At 54.3% G+C, this 17,024-nt stretch overlaps 2 protein-coding genes across 2 annotated transcripts in view; both read left to right on the forward strand.

Moving 5' to 3' along the window:
• Positions 1–143: 143 nt before the first annotated feature.
• LOC149271213 (leishmanolysin-like peptidase) lies at positions 144–7,914 on the forward strand. The gene is made up of 17 exons (XM_089507541.1): positions 144–266; positions 585–682; positions 1,170–1,200; positions 1,467–1,549; positions 1,879–1,996; positions 2,796–2,974; positions 3,327–3,432; positions 3,628–3,722; positions 3,965–4,082; positions 4,179–4,286; positions 4,450–4,526; positions 4,869–4,979; positions 5,972–6,104; positions 6,185–6,344; positions 6,741–6,871; positions 7,187–7,397; positions 7,817–7,914. Exons 1-17 carry the CDS (start codon positions 144–146, stop codon positions 7,912–7,914), a joined length of 1,980 nt encoding a protein of 659 aa, XP_089363667.1.
• Positions 7,915–11,815: 3,901 nt separating this feature from the next.
• LOC149271214 (oxysterol-binding protein-related protein 11-like) overlaps positions 11,816–17,024 on the forward strand; it is a gene marked incomplete at its 3' end in the record, with an annotated part of 7,604 nt that continues 2,395 nt past the window's right edge. The window contains exons 1-7 of the mRNA XM_089507542.1: positions 11,816–11,937; positions 12,549–12,617; positions 12,836–13,011; positions 13,270–13,349; positions 13,943–14,128; positions 15,749–15,950; positions 16,705–16,850. Of these exons, the coding sequence (XP_089363668.1) occupies positions 11,816–11,937; positions 12,549–12,617; positions 12,836–13,011; positions 13,270–13,349; positions 13,943–14,128; positions 15,749–15,950; positions 16,705–16,850 (981 nt within the window). The remainder of the gene's footprint in view (positions 11,938–12,548; positions 12,618–12,835; positions 13,012–13,269; positions 13,350–13,942; positions 14,129–15,748; positions 15,951–16,704; positions 16,851–17,024) is intronic.

Below are 17,024 nucleotides of genomic sequence, written 5' to 3' on the forward strand. Positions count from 1 at the left end.
GGATAAACGGCGCTTCGAACGCTCTCTGGAGCCCTGACGTTGCTGCGCAGCGCCACCAACTTCGCGTGAGCCGTTGCCTGGTAACCAGTAGTTTCCGTCCCAGCTGGTGACGTCACGCCCTGCTACCCGGAGGGTGCAGCAAGATGGCGGATGGCCGGAGCCGGGTCTCCCCCGCCTGCCTGCTGACCCTGGGGGCTTTTCTCATCCTGTCCTGCCGTCCAGTCTCACCCGGGACCTGCAGGCACCGACCCCCCGAGCCCGAGGAGGTGACCGGGGGACATAAGGGGCAGGGGAGGAGACAGAGGGGGAGGCTGGGGCAACAAGGAGAGAAATGGGGCTGAATACTGACAGGTGGGGTAGAGGGGAAAGGGTTGGAGGGAAAATTGTAATGAGCAAAACCGTAATTTTTATGTAAAATTAGCAGTAAGGATGTGTGAGAATTATTACTGAATCGGCACCGTCTGGTGTAACACCGGCATATAATAATAACAATAGTGCGACCCCCGCAGCCCCCCACACACTCTGCCGAGGGAAAGTGCCCCGTCAGGGTCAGATTTTCATGTCCCGTATCCTTTCCTGCGCAGGTCGTGTACAAAGTGCGTCAGCGGTCGAATCACGTTTCCAAAAGAGCGACGGAGCACCGGCTGCGCGTGAACATCGTGTACGACGACAGCATTGAGCAGTAAGTACAGGGCAAACCGCGTGCCCTCCGGAAAGCGTACGACCCGAATGGGCTTTATCCGGTAAACAGCGCGTTCAAACGATTCCTTACGCCCGTTAACCATACGACGAGCCGAGCGCAGCCGCATTCCGCCAACGTATGGATGCATCGCTGGGCTTTTTCCCCAAACCTTACGCTTTTCTATACATTTTTCTAAAAAAAATGTCTGAAATTTGGTTTACAGATTAAAATCAGCAATATGTGTGTATTAGACACGTTGTGTGTGGACTGTGGGAGCTGCCACGTTAAAGGGACGCTCCGGTGGCCCTTGGACCCCCGCTAGTGATGGAAATGAAAAGACTTTGTCCCTTCAGGAGAACGTGGACAGTATGTGGCGGGCAGCCGTGCGATCGCACCGTAAAGCAACGTGATGGCGGAAGCGTCCCCGTAACTTCCTCTTCCCGGACCCGGCGAGTGTCGATGTCGTAATGAATGTTTTGTTTTTCAGGCTCGTCCCAGCAAAGAGAAGACTCGTCACAGTAAGTGATATGAGGGAACCCCGTGCTGTGCTAGAGGGGGGTGATTGAAAACTTCTGCTCAAGTTCCACAGAAATGTAGATTTATTAAGAGAGCAGAAAAGGCGCGCGCTCGTCACCGCCAGATGGGTAGACGTTTACTGCGGTTTCTCAGGCCGCCATGTTTCAGGACATTTCCCTGTATGACTGTTATGCGAGGGACGGTGGCAGAATTCCACTGGGCAGCAGCTGGTGGAAAACATGTATTAATTGAGATTTTCCGTCTGCAGAATAAGCTTTTCCCGCAAGCAATAGCCTACTTGGAAAAGACGTTCCGTGTCCGCAAGCCGAGCGGCTCCATTCTGCTGAGCAGGTGAGGGTCGGTTTTGTATTTTTCATGCTGATTTTATCTTTATTTGGCAAACGTCGATGTGTCCTGACAGGATTCAGTAAACAGAGCGAAGAATTTAGGAGCCAGGAAAGGATAGAAATGATAAAAGACAGTATAAGATACGCGTATAACCCTGGGATCCGTGGCCTCTGGAATATTTCTTCAGTGATAAAAGTCCCGTCCCGTCCTCTGCTCCCCGCAGGGCCGGCTCTTTCATCAGAAATTAGCTTTCTGAGAATAAGATGATGTTTGACGGGAGAGCGGGGCTCCTTTTAATGCTCGCGTGACCTGTGTCTTTGTGTCCAATGAAGGCAGTGCCAGAATAATCAGTATCTTCGAAAGCTGCGCGATCCTCACAGATACTGTCACGGAGCCTGCGCCCGGCAGACGCGATGCGGACCTGTTGTTGTGCCAGAAGAACATTTACAGGTAACGACCAACTCCTTCTAACACACGGAGGCTACTGATGTTTCTTGGAGTTCCTTTCCCTTTCTCACCACGGGCTCAAGTGGCTCCATAAACAAGGTCAGAGAAGTCCCACCATGGTCCTTGAGGTCCCTAAGCATTCTGGGGATGGGAAGAGTCTGAGCGTTAACGTTGGCAGGATTGTGGCTGGGAGCTGAATTCGATACCCCGAGCGCACTTTGTTTTAAGTAGATTTTTAAGCAGATAACACGAATATGTCCCTGTCATGTCCCTTATCATGTATAATACATCATACATGTTCCCGCTGCAGTGTCCCTTATTGTATTTCTGTAAGGATTCCGCCCCCAGCCTGGGATTTACGAATTGTGTGTTTTGGGGGACAAACTATCGCCCACTAATTTAATTGCCTGTAAAATGGGAACAGTGAAACCTGGCCACGCGTACAAAGCCAGAACCACCCGGGCAAAGCTGAAAACAATGGTTTAGTTGGTATTTTGGTTTCCGTTCCTTCCGGATTTTTAATACCATTTTCCTTAGAATGAAAGTAAAAACCCTTGATCCTATTTAACTTGATCCATGCATCACCTTGCGACATCAGGCTTTGTATCGATCGCCTGGCTTTCGCCCCCTTTGCAGCGATGTGTTTATCTCGCCTGACGTTCCCTCCGCGTACAGATTTGCAGCTGTGATAAAATAATATGAAATACCCCGAATGTAACATTTTCTGTGGTTTTGTGTAGTGTCTTTCTTCTTTGGGTCGTTCCCCTCCCTCCGCACTAACAGTCCGGTATCCTCTTCGTAGCAATGTATGGTGTGCAGTGATACCGAGTGGCATTGTGGGCCCTCGGGGGCCCCGGATGGTGCTGGTGTTCAGGACGCAGACTTTGTGCTTTATGTTAGCGCGCTCACCACAGATCGCTGCCGGCAGGAGAACATCGTCGCGTACGCAGCGTATTGCCAACTCGAAGCCGAGATGGACCGGTAAGGAAAGGGTGGATTTCTGACTTAACCTGCGCTTGCTGTAACGAGGTAACTTTACATTTACTGTAACTGTAACTTTTCCGCGGTCAGCAGAAAACCCGCATAAAGCCTCCAAAGCTGTAGCCGGCATCCCACATACAGCCCCTTTGGTCTAGCTTGGGTAGCGCTCTGCCGGTGCGCTGGGCCCTGGGCAGCCATGCTGCTCTCATAATGTCTCTGAATGTGCAGGAAAGGTCTTGCTGTGTGTGAGAGTTCTGTGCTAGGGGTACAGTTGTGCTTTAGAATATAATATGTATATATATATATATATGTGTATATTTAGTGTGTAAGCTGTATGTCTTCTCCTCATCAGGCCTATAGCTGGATATGCCAACCTCTGCCCAGCCATGATTTCCACCCAGTCGCAGGAATTTGTCGGCATGTTATCCACCGTGAAGCATGAGATATTGCACGCGTTGGTAAGTGGTAACCGATCTCCTCGAAAATAGTCGCTGACACTTCTTACCGTCGGCTTCTGGGTAGCAGGACAGGGAAATGATCGGTTTATGGATAATAATTTGGGGTCCTAAGCGTCCGTGTCTGATGAATACATAGATGAAGCCTTGTGCGGTTTGAATGCAGGGGTTGGTGTTGTCATTTTCCTCTGTCCTCAGGGTTTCTCAGCCGGCCTCTTTGCATTTTACTACAACGACGATGGAATCCCCCTAACAGAAAGACACGCCAACGGCCTCCCGCGCTTTAATGACAGGTAAGCCCTGTCAGGCAGGGGGCACATCCTCGTAATGAGCCCTCGTGTCAAAGGCAAGCTTTGTAGGCAACCGGCCTACTAAAAATGTATTGGGATGTAATGAATGCCGAGTGCTTTCCTAATATCTACAAAGCCCTGTCTTGTTCTGTTTTATTTCTCGATGCTTGGGGTTTGTTAAAGCCTGTGCCGGGAACCATGCGATACTCCGCGGCCGGTAACATCTGTGTCATTGTGTCTCGCAGTCTAGGTGTATACCAGTGGAGTGATAATGTCGTTCGCACCGTGTCGAGGATTTGGGATGTGCGCGGCCCCGGCGTGCTCCGGCACAATGTCTTCCTGCTGGTCACTCCGAGGGTCACCGTAAGAAACGTCTCTGTTCATTTTGGGAGATGTGTCGGTAACAGCGCGGTATCGCCGAGGCTCATGCAGAATAAACACTTGTGATTGATTTTTCAGGAGGAGGTGCGGAAGCATTTTGATTGTCCGGTTCTAGAGGGGATGGAGCTTGAAAACCAAGGAGGTATGGGAACCGAAATGAACCACTGGGAAAAGCGCCTGTTGGAGGTAGGTTCACGCGAATGACGTGTCACATTACCCCGGCTGCATGTGGCTAATGGCCTAGTGTGCATCCCGCTGCCTCGATGACCCCTCTGTGCTTTCTCATTGTTGATGACACCGGCCTGGCGTCTGGTCGCTATTTGAACATCTTGGTTTTTCGTGTTCGCAGAATGAGGCCATGACCGGGTCGCACACACAAAACCGAGTGTTTTCCAGAATTACTTTGGCACTGATGGAGGACACTGGGTAAGAGCAGTAATCAGATAATGGCACGTAAACGGAATTCACCCTTTATGGGTCCCTGGTAGAGAAGCGTACGGTTTCATAGCAAGGAGCCGGCTGCTGCCAAGCACTTTGCTAGAGGCCCGGGCTCCGACCCCCGGCTGACTCCCCTGATTCACCGTATGGCTCCTTCCCTGAGCCCGTCTAGGACCTGTTACCTGCCCCCAGTTCCCAGACTCCTTCCTTCTGGAACGACCTTTAGTTATTTCCCCCGGTTTGTCTTCTCTATTAATGGATAGTAATGAATGTGATGTGTTTGCTGATGAGCCTTTAAGTGACCGGGTGGTTACACCTCTCTCCTTCCAGCTGGTACTGGGCCAATTATAGCATGGCCGAGCGACTGGACTGGGGTCGCGGGAAAGGATGCGACTTCGCAATGAAAAGCTGCAAATTCTGGATTGATCAACAAAACGCGAAGTAAGGATCTGTGAGCCGGATGATTTCTTTGCGTCGGAGGCATGGGATTCGGGAGATCTCTCTGCGTCGGAGGCATGAGATTCGGGTGATTTCTTTGGTCAGAGGCATGGGATTCGGGAGATCTCTCTGCGTTGGAAGCAAGGGAGCCGGGTGATCTCTCTGCGTCGGAGGCATGGGAGCCGGGTGATCTCTCTGCGTCGGAGGCATGGGAGCCGGGTGATCTCTCTGCGTCGGAGGCATGGGAGCCGGGTGATCTCTATGCGTTGGAGGCATGGGAGCCGGGTGATCTCTCTGCGTCGGAGGCATGAGATTCGGGTGATTTCTTTGGTCAGAGGCATGGGATTCGGGAGATCTCTCTGCGTTGGAAGCAAGGGAGCCGGGTGATCTCTCTGCGTCGGAGGCATGGGAGCCGGGTGATCTCTCTGCGTCGGAGGCATGGGAGCCGGGTGATCTCTCTGCGTCGGAGGCATGGGAGCCGGGTGATCTCTATGCGTTGGAGGCATGGGAGCCGGGTGATCTCTCTGCGTTGGAGGCATGAGATTCGGGTGATTTCTTTGCGTCAGAGGCATGAGATTCGGGAGATCTCTCTGTGTCGGAGGCATGAGATTCGGGAGATCTCTCTGCGTCGCAGGCATGAGATTCGGGTGATCTCTTTGGTCAGAGGCATGAGATTCGGGTGATTTCTTTGCGTCGGAGGCATGGGAGCCGGGTGATCTCTCTGCGTCGGAGGCATGGGAGTCGGGTGATCTCTTTGGTCAGAGGCATGGGATTCGGGAGATCTCTCTGCGTTGGAAGCAAGGGAGCCGGGTGATCTCTCTGCGTCGGAGGCATGAGATTCGGGAGATCTCTTTGGTCAGAGGCATGGGATTCGGGTGATTTCTTTGCGTCGGCGGCTTGGGAGCCGGGTGATTTCTTTGCGTCGGAGGCATGGGAGCCGGGTGAGGATTTCTCAGTGTTTCTGTCACACTGTTACTTGCTTTTTTTCTGTGTAGGAAGCAGAGTGTGAGCCCTTTCTGTAACACCATGAGAAGTAATCCGTTAAAATTAACATGCAGGCAAGACAAGAAGGCCGTGGCCATATGTAACCTGCAGAGGTTCCCCAAACCACTTCCCCAGGAATACCAGGTAAAGGTGTGAATGTCTGACACGCAGGAGATCCAGTGGCCGATCTGCAGAGCTGTCTCTAAAGTTTTGCACATTTGCAGTATTTCGATGACGTTCCTGGAGTGTCGGCGGAGGATCTCGCATACTACGGCGGCGCAGTGGAAATTGCAGACTTTTGCCCGTTCACGCAAGAATTCAGCTGGCATTTAAGTGGCACATTCCAGCGCAGCTCTGATTGCACCATTTCCGACAACCAGCCAGGTATATGCGGCGCGTTCAGAATTCGGGTGAAGGAGCTTTATCTATAATGTGTATTCTCGACTCTCCCATGGTGTACCAACTTCCTCCCGCCTACAGAGGAAAGCGATTTGGGAGTCATGATTTACTCCCATTTAACATTAAAGATATGCAGGCGATGTAATGAGCTCATGGGGCTGCGCTTAATAGCGACAGGGATTAGTAGCAAGAAGAGGGAGCTGGTTCTGCCACGTTACATGGGATAGACATACGGCTCCTGAATCGAAGACGAGTCCAACGACTGGTTAAGGTTTGAGTCTTTACAGCAGGAGAAACGGGCCGAATGGGGCCGATCTGCCAGCCGGTCAAGTTCTGTTTTTTTTTTTTTTCTGCTTGTTTTATAATTAGCTTTTGTTTCAGTACCTTCTAGGAACTTTGGTGCGGAGAGGTACGGTCCTGAGTCCGCCTGCTTGGAGCAGAGATCCGCATTCATTATGGAGCAGTGTTTCAAGAGGATGAGTTACCCGGACTGGGGAAGCGGCTGCTATCAGGTGCCTGGCTGCGCTGCGTGACGTGTGGGGGGTCTGCGCTGCGTGACGTGTGGGGGGTCTGCGCTGCGTGACGTGTGGGGGGTCTGCGCTGCGTGACGTGTGGGGGGTCTGCGCTGCGTGACGTGTGGGGGGTCTGCGCTGCGTGACGTTTGGGGGGTCTGCGCTGCGTGACGTGTGGGGGGTCTGCGCTGCGTGACGTGTGGGGGGTCTGCGCTGGGTGACGTGTGGGGGGTCTACGCTGGAGTCACAGGGATCCTCTGCCGTCTCATGGTGTTTTGTCTGATTACTAATGACTCTTTTAACCCTCCGTGGCAGGTGCAGTGCTCTCCAGAAGGGCTGCAGGTCTGGGTGGAAGACTCTTCTTACCTGTGCACCCGCGCAGGCCAAATACTGACTATTAGCATCCAGATGAATGGGTGGCTTTATGGTGGGAACCTGATCTGCCCAGCTTGCTGGGATTTCTGTGACAACTGCCCTCCTGAACGAGAACCCCCTCAAGACAACAGGACCAGGGTCACCCCTCTTGGTGAGGTCCACATTCTTGGCTGATGATATTGATGGCGTGGAAACGGAAACACGTTGTGGTTAAATGGTTATAGCTCACAAATGATCTAATGGTCAGTGCCGAGCAGAGGGGCTGAGACCCTCGCTGTGTTAATTGCACCCTGCATGTCGCCAGGCTGTAATTCCATCACATAGAAGCTTCTGAGGCCGGAAGGAGCCACGTATCCCCCAGACCCCTGGAGGTCACTGAGGCCTCGTCTGCCCACGGAAGCAGATACTAGACCTACGGCCACGTTTTACCCATTCTGGCTGTTATTTTAATCATTTTGTTCATTTCCTTGCGATAGCTTTTCTCTGTCTCGATGTACCGTCAGAGCTGCCTGTGTGTTGAATGCAAATCCCGCGTTCTGTGCTGACGTCCTCACTCTTTTTTTGTTTCAGATCTCTGCTCTCGTTCTTCAAACCTGGTTGTCGCCCTGTGGCTTCTGATGCTGAACTTGCTCCCCCTGCTGGCAGGGTTCTTTCTGTGTGTCTACTAATAACCCGAAATCTGCGCTGGTTCTTCTGGGCTCGTTCTGTCACCGTGATACCAGCAGCACCTCGCTGGGTTTCAGGGCAGAACGAGGTCTGGATATAAAGTTGGACCAAGAACCACATGGGCATTTTACAGCTCAGGCTAACAGACTTCGACTTAACGAATAGTGATCATTGCGGGGGATCCGTGGATCTTCCCCCATACTGTGATTTCTTTTTTAGAGAGACTTTTCTATCATGTTTAGTGGCAGCTTATCTTTAACTGTAAAAAGAGAGACATGAGCTGGCATCCCAGGGTTAGGTGGTCCGGCTGGTATCTGCCCGTTCTCATTGACGGGGACGGTGTGAATTGTCTCCAGAGATAGAATCTGAGTGTTACTCGCAGTGTAAGATCAGACTGCGCCCGCCACAAAATACATCACGAAATGAAGACAAACTCCAAACATGTTTTTAAGGTCGAGGTATCCACGTCGCAGGGTTTATGGTTCTCTCTGCCGCTCCTTGGCATATTTTGACCCCCTGAAAACAGGACTGGAAGGAGCTCCGCTGTATAGAAATACCGGTGGGCTCAATGTGGGCATCGTATTCACCCTCCACAGTTTGAGCAGTCAGGGGCCACACAGACACCTCTACCTGACGAAGTGAGGAGAGAAGGGGTTTGTAGCATCATCTGGCGGGACCCTGCTGATCTCTATCATCCTCTCAGAAGCCCCCCGCTGGATTTAAATGATGTCATTTATTTATTTGGTGTTTTGTGTGTATAATAATCCTGCACACGAGAGACGGTTACACGGCTGCAGAAGAGGTTTGGGTAGAGACTGGGCGTACGAGTGGCTTCATGGACCTCTAATGGGTGATTATGGAGCCTACGTGGCCCCGTTAGCATGAAGTGGGTATCGGGCACGATACGGTATTCCCTGTCTGATGGCGCCAGTGCCGGGGAGACACGATCGGGATTAATGGCGCTCTCATCACCTGAAGCCGTGTGTTCCCAGGGACTGTAATTCTCGTTCCGTGCCGTTTCATCCCAAGTGCAGCTGAGAACACCCGAGGGGTGAGGAGGACAGGCGGGCGGCAGCTCTCACACGCCAGGCTACATCCTTCCCTTCATTTGGATTTAGACTCTGATCAGCCGAGGAGCGGACAGACGGACCGGCGCGTGTTTAGGGGAGTGAGATGGTATAGATTATAGATGCCATAGTGTGCGAGAAACTTCTGTTATGAAAAGAGGACAGGTGGACAGTTCAGTGCGTTGGTATGTATAGGGAGGCGTGTGGGGGGTGTTTGCATGTATGGGGATTTGGGTCGGCCCCCGGTGTCGGTCGGTACTCATTAGGATTTGGGTCGGTCGGGGGGGGGGTCTGTACGCGTGGGGATTTGGGTCGGCCCCCGGTGTCGGTCAGTACTCGTTGGGATTTGGGTCGGTCCCGGGGGGGGGGTCTGTACGCGTGGGGATTTGGCTCTGTGCCATGTGCGGTATGTTTACGTGAGTGACGTGTTCTGCGTTGATTTAGAGGCAGGTGATGTGTTCGTGGAACTTGCTGTTTGTGTTTTATTTACTAAAGTTAAAGATTTATCAAAGTATAAGAGTATATTCAGAGATATACGCTGTAGCTCTGCACTGGAGCTGGGAGGGTTAATAATACACAGGGATTTAAAGTGATTTTATATAATATATATATATATATATATGTGTATTATTTATAATATTATATATATAATACAGCAAACCCGGTGTTGCTGCTTTTATTAAAGGGACGACCCGTGGCATGTGTATTATGGCTGGTCTGTAAGTTGCAGTTTAAAGCTGTAATAATATAGCATGTGATGTCCCGTCGTACAGCGCTACAGAATATGGCAGCGATATATAATCGATAAATGATGGGACCGCCGGCCTCCCGGTCTGTGTGTAAATCCAGGTGCTTCAGGTTGGGTCCTGCGCTCCGGAGCCATTTCTAATATTCCTGTCTAACTTATTGCCCATCTGCCCCGGGCCGGGGGAACTCCGTATAATCATTCTCACTACCTCACGTTCCCCTGCACAGGGTTTATCCCAGGGGCCGATCTCGGGCAGGCACGTGTGGCCCCAGGTGCGTGTAGCGGGTCGTGGTTCCTTTACACATTCCTTCGGTAAATGTTTAAATTTTTATTTTTACCAGATCGGCGGGTTTCTGATAGATTTTAAAGCACATTGAGCAGACCTGCCCCCAGCGCCATTAACTCTCTGTGTGCCAGAGTCATGTGCAATGCGTTCTTACCCTTCTGGGGTATTAAGAGTTACTGTTCTTTGGAAGTTATTCAAGTGAACAGGAGTTTGTGTTAAATTAAGTAAATATTTATTAAAAAAAGTAAATTGCTAATTTCTATCAGTGTCAAAGTCCTATTAAAAGAAATAAAAACTCTCTGATCGTCTGCGTTTTCATTCTAATGAAAATAAACTATTCGTATCCGGGGTCAGAGCCGAGGACGTCACTCGTCAGAAGACGGCGCGTTTCATCCGGAATATACGCTCAGCTAAGAGTGATAGGAGCTTCTTCCTGAGCTTTTATGTATGAATTATAGGATCAGTCATGACATCAGACGGCAGACCCCTGATCTGGAAGATTCCCTCCCGGTCTGAGCCCAATTTACTAACGTGTGACAGCGCACCGGGGCGGGTTCTGGTTCCGCAAAGCTGCCCCGTTTCACTCCAATTACCCCAGTCAACCATAATGCTGAGTCTTTACCGGTGCAGGAATCAGCCCCATTTGGGGAGAATAGTCACGGTTATTCTGTGTTTTGCGTTCTGGACGATGTCATCGCCCCGGTGATTGGGACGTGTCTGTGACCTTACGGTTATTTCACCAAGAGCTGCAGGTCATGTGAGATCATGGCTGCGGGTCATGTGAGCAGACGCCAACACGGTTTACCCGCTTATCAGTGTATTTGTATGTAAACACCGCCCCTCCCCCACACCGACTTCACTGCAAAACTTCCTGTTTTTATTTTTACGCTTATCATGCAAGCCCGTGAAGCGTGTGCACCGTGACGCGTGATCGTGACGCTCGTGTGAAGCGTGTGCACCGTGACTCAGAAACACAGGTGGGGTTCCCTTTAAAAGGGGTTTCTGGTACACAGCTTTAAACGTGGTCTTATCACCATAGCAACCAATGAGATGGTCCAGTCTATGACTACTTGGACTCCAGGGCAGTTGGCAGGTATTAATGTAAGTGAGGCTCCCATACACACGGAGTTATAGCTAACTGATCACACAGCCCGGATGTACGCAGATCTCCGCCGCGCCCACTTCCTGGCAGCCTGACCCACCACCAACATGGTGTCAGGCACGCGCAGACGCAAGGAGGCGAGACCCGGAAGTGACGGGAGCTAACGCCGTACGGGAGTCTGCGGGGGCCGGTGGCCAATGAGAGGGCGTTATGGAAGGAACGGGGGCTACGGATGGCCGGTAACTGGGAAAAGGCTCGCCACCGACAGTAAGGGAGAGATACCGAGAGACCGCCCCGTTACCGGGGCAGACAAGACCCAGCTGTCCCGTACGGAGACCCCTGAAATATAGCCCCCAAATACCGGGACACCGCCTTCCTAACATATAGTGTAACCCTGTAAAAAAAGAGAGGCCCACCTCACACAGAGACAGACACCCAGTACAGGGAGATTACCCGCCGTAAAGAGAGACCCCTGTCATAAATCAACTTACCCGGAGGCCCCACTAGAGAGACTGTTTACCCAGGACCGGTGACAAAGGCCGGGGCAGTCAAACCACAAATACACACCGAGGGGCGATAACTAAACAGAAGCTACATTACTGAGAGAGCGCGAGAGAGAGCGTAATTCAGAGAGCGCCTGAGAGAGAGCGTAATTCAGAGAGCGCCAGGTAGAAGTACGGCGCCCGGGGCTTTCACCACCATGCAGGGGGACGCGCCAGCCATGAAGGTCTCTGACAGTGACGGCAAGCTGGATACGGCACCCAGTCCCCACAACCATCGGGCGGCCAGCAGAGCGGCAGGGAGCAAGCCGTGGCAGTACAGGTAAGAGCACTCACACCAAGCACAGCCGTCCGGCAGAGTCCAGAACAGGTCACCGGGTCCCCCCGAGCGGCCCTGTAGGACCGGGTCCCACCGAGCGACCCTGCATGACCGGCTCCCGTCACCGGGTCCCGCCGAGCGGCCCTGCAGGACCGGCTCCAGTCACGTTGCTGGTTTTGCGATAGTCGCAGTTTCTGATTGGATTCTCGGTACGGCTGTTATTATAACCGGTTGCCGGTGCCGGTAACGGCGCGAATGCGCTCAGCACCGCGTTATCTCCTGGGTTTTCTCCCGGCCCGTTCTGCTTTCTCTCTATATCTTGGCGCTGCTGCCGTGGATTTCTGCGGCACTTTATTGTCTCCAAATCGCCCCAAATCAACCAAGATAAAATAATGAAAATACGGCGGTCTGTGTCTTACGAGACGTGCATGCGCTTCGCGTTCGGTGGGGATCAGTCTCCATCCAGAACGCTCTCATTAATCGTCCGTTCTTCGCTTGTGGTCGGTGGCTCGGGACGTCCCGCGTGCAGCGCGAGCCGCATGAATACCGCCGGTCACTTTTTAATGCGTTTGAGGGGATTCTTGTTGTGTTATAAATGTCGCTTTTTCCCGCAGCGATCACATGGAGAATATTTGCGGCTACCTGATGAAGTACACCAACCTGGTCACCGGATGGCAGTTTCGGTATGTGCCCCGCGGTTATGGGATACCCTGCATGCATCATCCATGTAAAAGGGCTGAGCACACGCGTGCACTAATACCTCTGTCCACTGGAGGGGGTTTGCTGCCAACTACCCCGCACAGGTGTCCAGCCAGGGGGTCTGGGGATTCTGGGAGATGCCCCCGATGTCGGGTACGGTGTCCTGCTTACATTTACTGACTGCACTCTTTCCTGCCCGCAGCTTTTTCGTTTTGAATAACGAGGCCGGCCTGCTGGAATACTTCCTTAACGAGCAGTCCAAGAATCAGAAGCCACGGGCGACGGTCCAGCTGGCCGGGGCAGTTATCTCTCCCAGCGATGAAGACTCCCACACGTTTACTGTGAACGCAGCCAGCGGAGAGCTCTACAAGCTCCGAGGTGGGTGTCTGCGCACGTTCGCAGCTGGCCAGCATGTACGGGGACTGGTAATCGGGGTCAGAGTGTCGAGGGGCAGCAAGAGATTTAAAGCTCCGTGGAGTGGGTGCAGTGTGATGATGATGATGATGTTGGTGCCCTCATAGGGTTTAGGGGTACACAGCACACAGTGAGGGGTCCTCCGCCCTGTATCCTATACATACATACATACATACATACATACATATATATATTTAACCCGCTCCTCTCCCTTCCTGCCAGCCTCTGATGCCAAGGAGCGTCAGCACTGGGTGAGCCGGCTGCAGATCTGCACTCAGCATCACACGGAGGCCATCGGGAAGGTGAGTGGGCATCCTTACCTCCCTGGGTGAGTGGGCATCCTTACCTCTTATATCATTTGTATTATTTAAGTTATATTTATTGCTTATTCACGTTTTTTGGCTGATTACACCCTGTTTTTCAGTGTATTTGTGCCGTATAAACTGTAAGCTATTATTGTGTCTTCAGAGCATCAGGGGCTGCAGCCCATTGGCTCAAAGGTTTTCTCGCTCACCTCACAGCCAATAGGAAAGCCAGACACCAATATTTCTTTTACAGAATTGGCCACACTTTAGAACCTGTAAAGGATCCCTCCTGTGACGTTTCACCATTTAACGCGCGTTTAGTAGAGGCGGCCGGGAGAGACCTTTAAATAATCTGAAATCCTAATGTCTGAAGAATGCCTGCCCCGGCCGGCATGCAGTAAAATGCATTGGAGTCCATGCAGAATGGGTCTCAACGTGCATTAAAAATAAAAATACCATTCTGGGGACTAAACGTGTTTCCCCGATGTGCAGCCAAGTGCCTCGTATGACTATCCAGTTGGTAAAACGTTGGGGATTTTTGGTTTTCCTCTTCGGTTTATGACGTTTCCCGGCTTTGTCTCGTTCGGCAGAATAATCCTCCTCTAAAGTCGCGCAGCTTCTCTCTGGCCTCTCAAGGCAGCGGGAACTCTCCGGGGTCCCAGCGGCGGCCCAGTCAAAACGCATCTTCCTTCTTCAACGCCAGCCACCACCGAGCAATGCCCCCCAACCGGCGACCCCAGACCCTGCAGCCGGACCACCTCGGGGACGTCCGCGAGGTCAGTGAGTCAGGGGGCGGCGGCAGAAAGCTCCGTAAGGTTTATGTTAATGTCATAAAAGACCCGCCGGCCGCGTGTTTCTTACGTTATCCGGGTTCAGCGGGAACGTGACCGTTTTTTTGTGTCGGTTTGTGTGAGAAACTGAAACCGCCGCGTGGAAACCGTGTCCCAAAGTCCTATCGCATTATCTCACGCCGAGATCCCTTACTAAGTGCTGTGGAAAGTGTAACGAGAGCCGATCGGGAGCATTCTCGGGTCAGATGCAGAGTTATCACCGACACCAAATCCTGTACTGAGTTGGAAATATAGGCAGCCGCGGGGTAACCGGCCGGTGTGGCTTCGGGGCGCGCAGGTCCAAGTGCTGCACCCACCAGACTCTCTATTGCATGCGCCAGAACGTACTCTGACTGTAGTGTATGCTTACCGCGTAACAGCCGTATACTGGGCGGCTGGCACGGCGGCTCTCTCTGCGGGTGGCGCGGCGGCTCTCTCTGCGGGTGGCGCGGCGGCTCTCTCTGCGGGCGGTGCGGCGGCTCTCTCTGCGGGTGGCGCGGCGGCTCTCTCTGCGGGCGGTGCGGCGGCTCTCTGCGGGCGGTGCGGCGGCTCTCTGCAGGCGGATCTCTCTGCGGGCGGTGCGGCGGCTCTCTGCGGGCGGCGCGGCGGCTCTCTCTGCGGGCGGCGTGGCGGCTCTCTCTGCGGGCGGCTCTCTCTGCGGGCGGCGCGGCGGCTCTCTCTGCGGGCGGCGCGGCGGCTCTCTCTGCGGGCGGTTGTCTCTGCGGGCGGCGCGGCGGCTCTCTCTGCGGGCGGCTGTCTCTGCGGGCGGCGCGGCGGCTCTCTCTGCGGGCGGCTCTCTCTGCGGGCGGCGCGGCGGCTCTCTCTGCGGGCGGCTCTCTCTGCGGGCGGCGCGGCGGCTCTCTCTGCGGGCGGCTCTCTCTGCGGGCGGCTCTCTCTGCGGGCGGCTCTCTCTGCGGGCGGCTCTCTCTGCGGGCGGCTCTCTCTGCGGGCGGCTCTCTCTGCGGGCGGCTCTCTCTGCGGGCGGCGCGGCGGCTCTTTCTGCGGGCGGCTCTCTCTGCGGGCGGCGCGGCGGCTCTTTCTGCGGGCGGCGCGGCGGCTCTCTCTGCGGGCGGCTCTCTCTGCGGGCGGCTCTCTCTGCGGGCGACTCTCTGCGGGCGGCGCGGCGGCTCTCTCTGCGGGCGGCGCGGCGGCTCTCTCTGCGGGCGGCGCGGCGGCTCTCTCTGCGGGCGGCGCGGCGGCTCTCTCTGCGGGCGGCGCGGCGGCTCTCTCTGCGGGCGACTCTCTGCGGGCGGCGCGGCGGCTCTCTCTGCGGGCGGTTGTCTCTGCGGGCGGCGCGGCGGCTCTCTCTGCGGGCGGCTCTCTCTGCGGGCGGCGCGGCGGCTCTCTCTGCGGGCGGCTCTCTCTGCGGGCGGCGCGGCGGCTCTCTCTGCGGGCGGCTCTCTCTGCGGGCGGCGCGGCGGCTCTCTCTGCGGGCGGCTCTCTCTGCGGGCGGCGGCTCTCTCTGCGGGCGACTCTCTGCGGGCGGCGCGGCGGCTCTCTCTGCGGGCGGCGCTGCGGTCCTCTGCGGGCGGCTGTCTGCTGACTGCGTTCTGCTCCTGTTTGTAGATGATGATCCGGGCCGAGGGGCAGCAGAGGGAGTTGATGCGCAGCATCGAGGGGCTTCCCTCAACCGGTCAACTCAACTCTCTGGACCAGGACCTCCTGATGCTCAAAGCCACGTCCCTGGCCACCCTGAACTGTCTGAACGACTGCTTCCACATGCTGCACCAGCAACACGCTGCCTTCAGCAGGCAGATCCTGCCACAGGGTGAGTGCCGGCAGCCGGCGGATGAACACATCTCTTGCTGCTGCTCACACGTTGCTTACTCGCTGTCTGCCTGCTTCGGCAACTGCTCCCCCTCGCGCATGTACAGGACTGGAAGCGCTTTCCTGCCACCGATCGGCACTAGATCTAGATATTGTGATATTAGACCCGTGTATATATATACCATGTGTATATATATATTTTTATATAATATATGTGTGTTAAGGATATGATTTTGTATGTATGCCGACCATACTCCGCAGTCAGTCACCATTCTGTACAAGCAGCCCCCGCGTCTGGCCGGTCGGGGTATCGCTGGAGCCTTTTGAGGACTTCAATCTGAATTATTTATTGAGGGAGCATGCGGCTGGCGGACGCGCTGGGGGGGGGGGGGGTAACCAGGGGCTGCTCCCAGCAGCAGATGCCGGAGTTTGTGCCCCTGTCAGTAAGCGGTGCGCTCGCTCGTTGGTCCTGGCGGGGCTGTTATCGCTGCTTGCAGGAGGCGCTTGTCTCGCTCTCGTGTCATTTTACACCTCCCCGTATCAGGTTGTCCGCGCGTCGGGTGAAAAGCCCTGGCCTATCAGGTGGCTCCATTCTAATTACCGGATTCGGTGGAGAACCCGGGGAGGAATATTTCAACAGCCTTCCTCTGCGTGATAGCAAATTGCCCCTGCCTGGGGTAGATTCTGAGGCTCTGGCTACTCTCTCACCCCATGGATTATGAGTCGATTTAAGTGCAAAACTCCTCCTCCTTTAGGAATGACGATCAATTGGCCGGAACCCAAGATCCCGCTGTCCAACCACCTTAAGAATGGAGAGGATCCCAGCTTCCCCATGGAGGAGAGCAAAGAGACGGACTTACTGAGCGAGACTGCTGTGACCGAGGGCCTGCAGCTGACCCGGGTAAGATCCTAATCCAGGCCACAAACCTGTGCGAGCGTCTCAGACAAACCTTCCACAGCTGACTGCCGGTGGCCTGCGTGGCATGTAACATCACGTCATCCATCGGGGTTCAGCCATCCCTGGTTACCCGTCCCCTAAACTGCCCCGGGGGGCTCCCAGCACAGCCCCTCCTGT

Source organism: Sceloporus occidentalis, unplaced genomic scaffold (assembly GCF_023333645.1).
Source record: "Sceloporus occidentalis isolate IW3139 unplaced genomic scaffold, rSceOcc1.0.p SCAF_534, whole genome shotgun sequence".
NCBI classification, from domain to species: domain Eukaryota; kingdom Metazoa; phylum Chordata; class Lepidosauria; order Squamata; family Phrynosomatidae; genus Sceloporus; species Sceloporus occidentalis.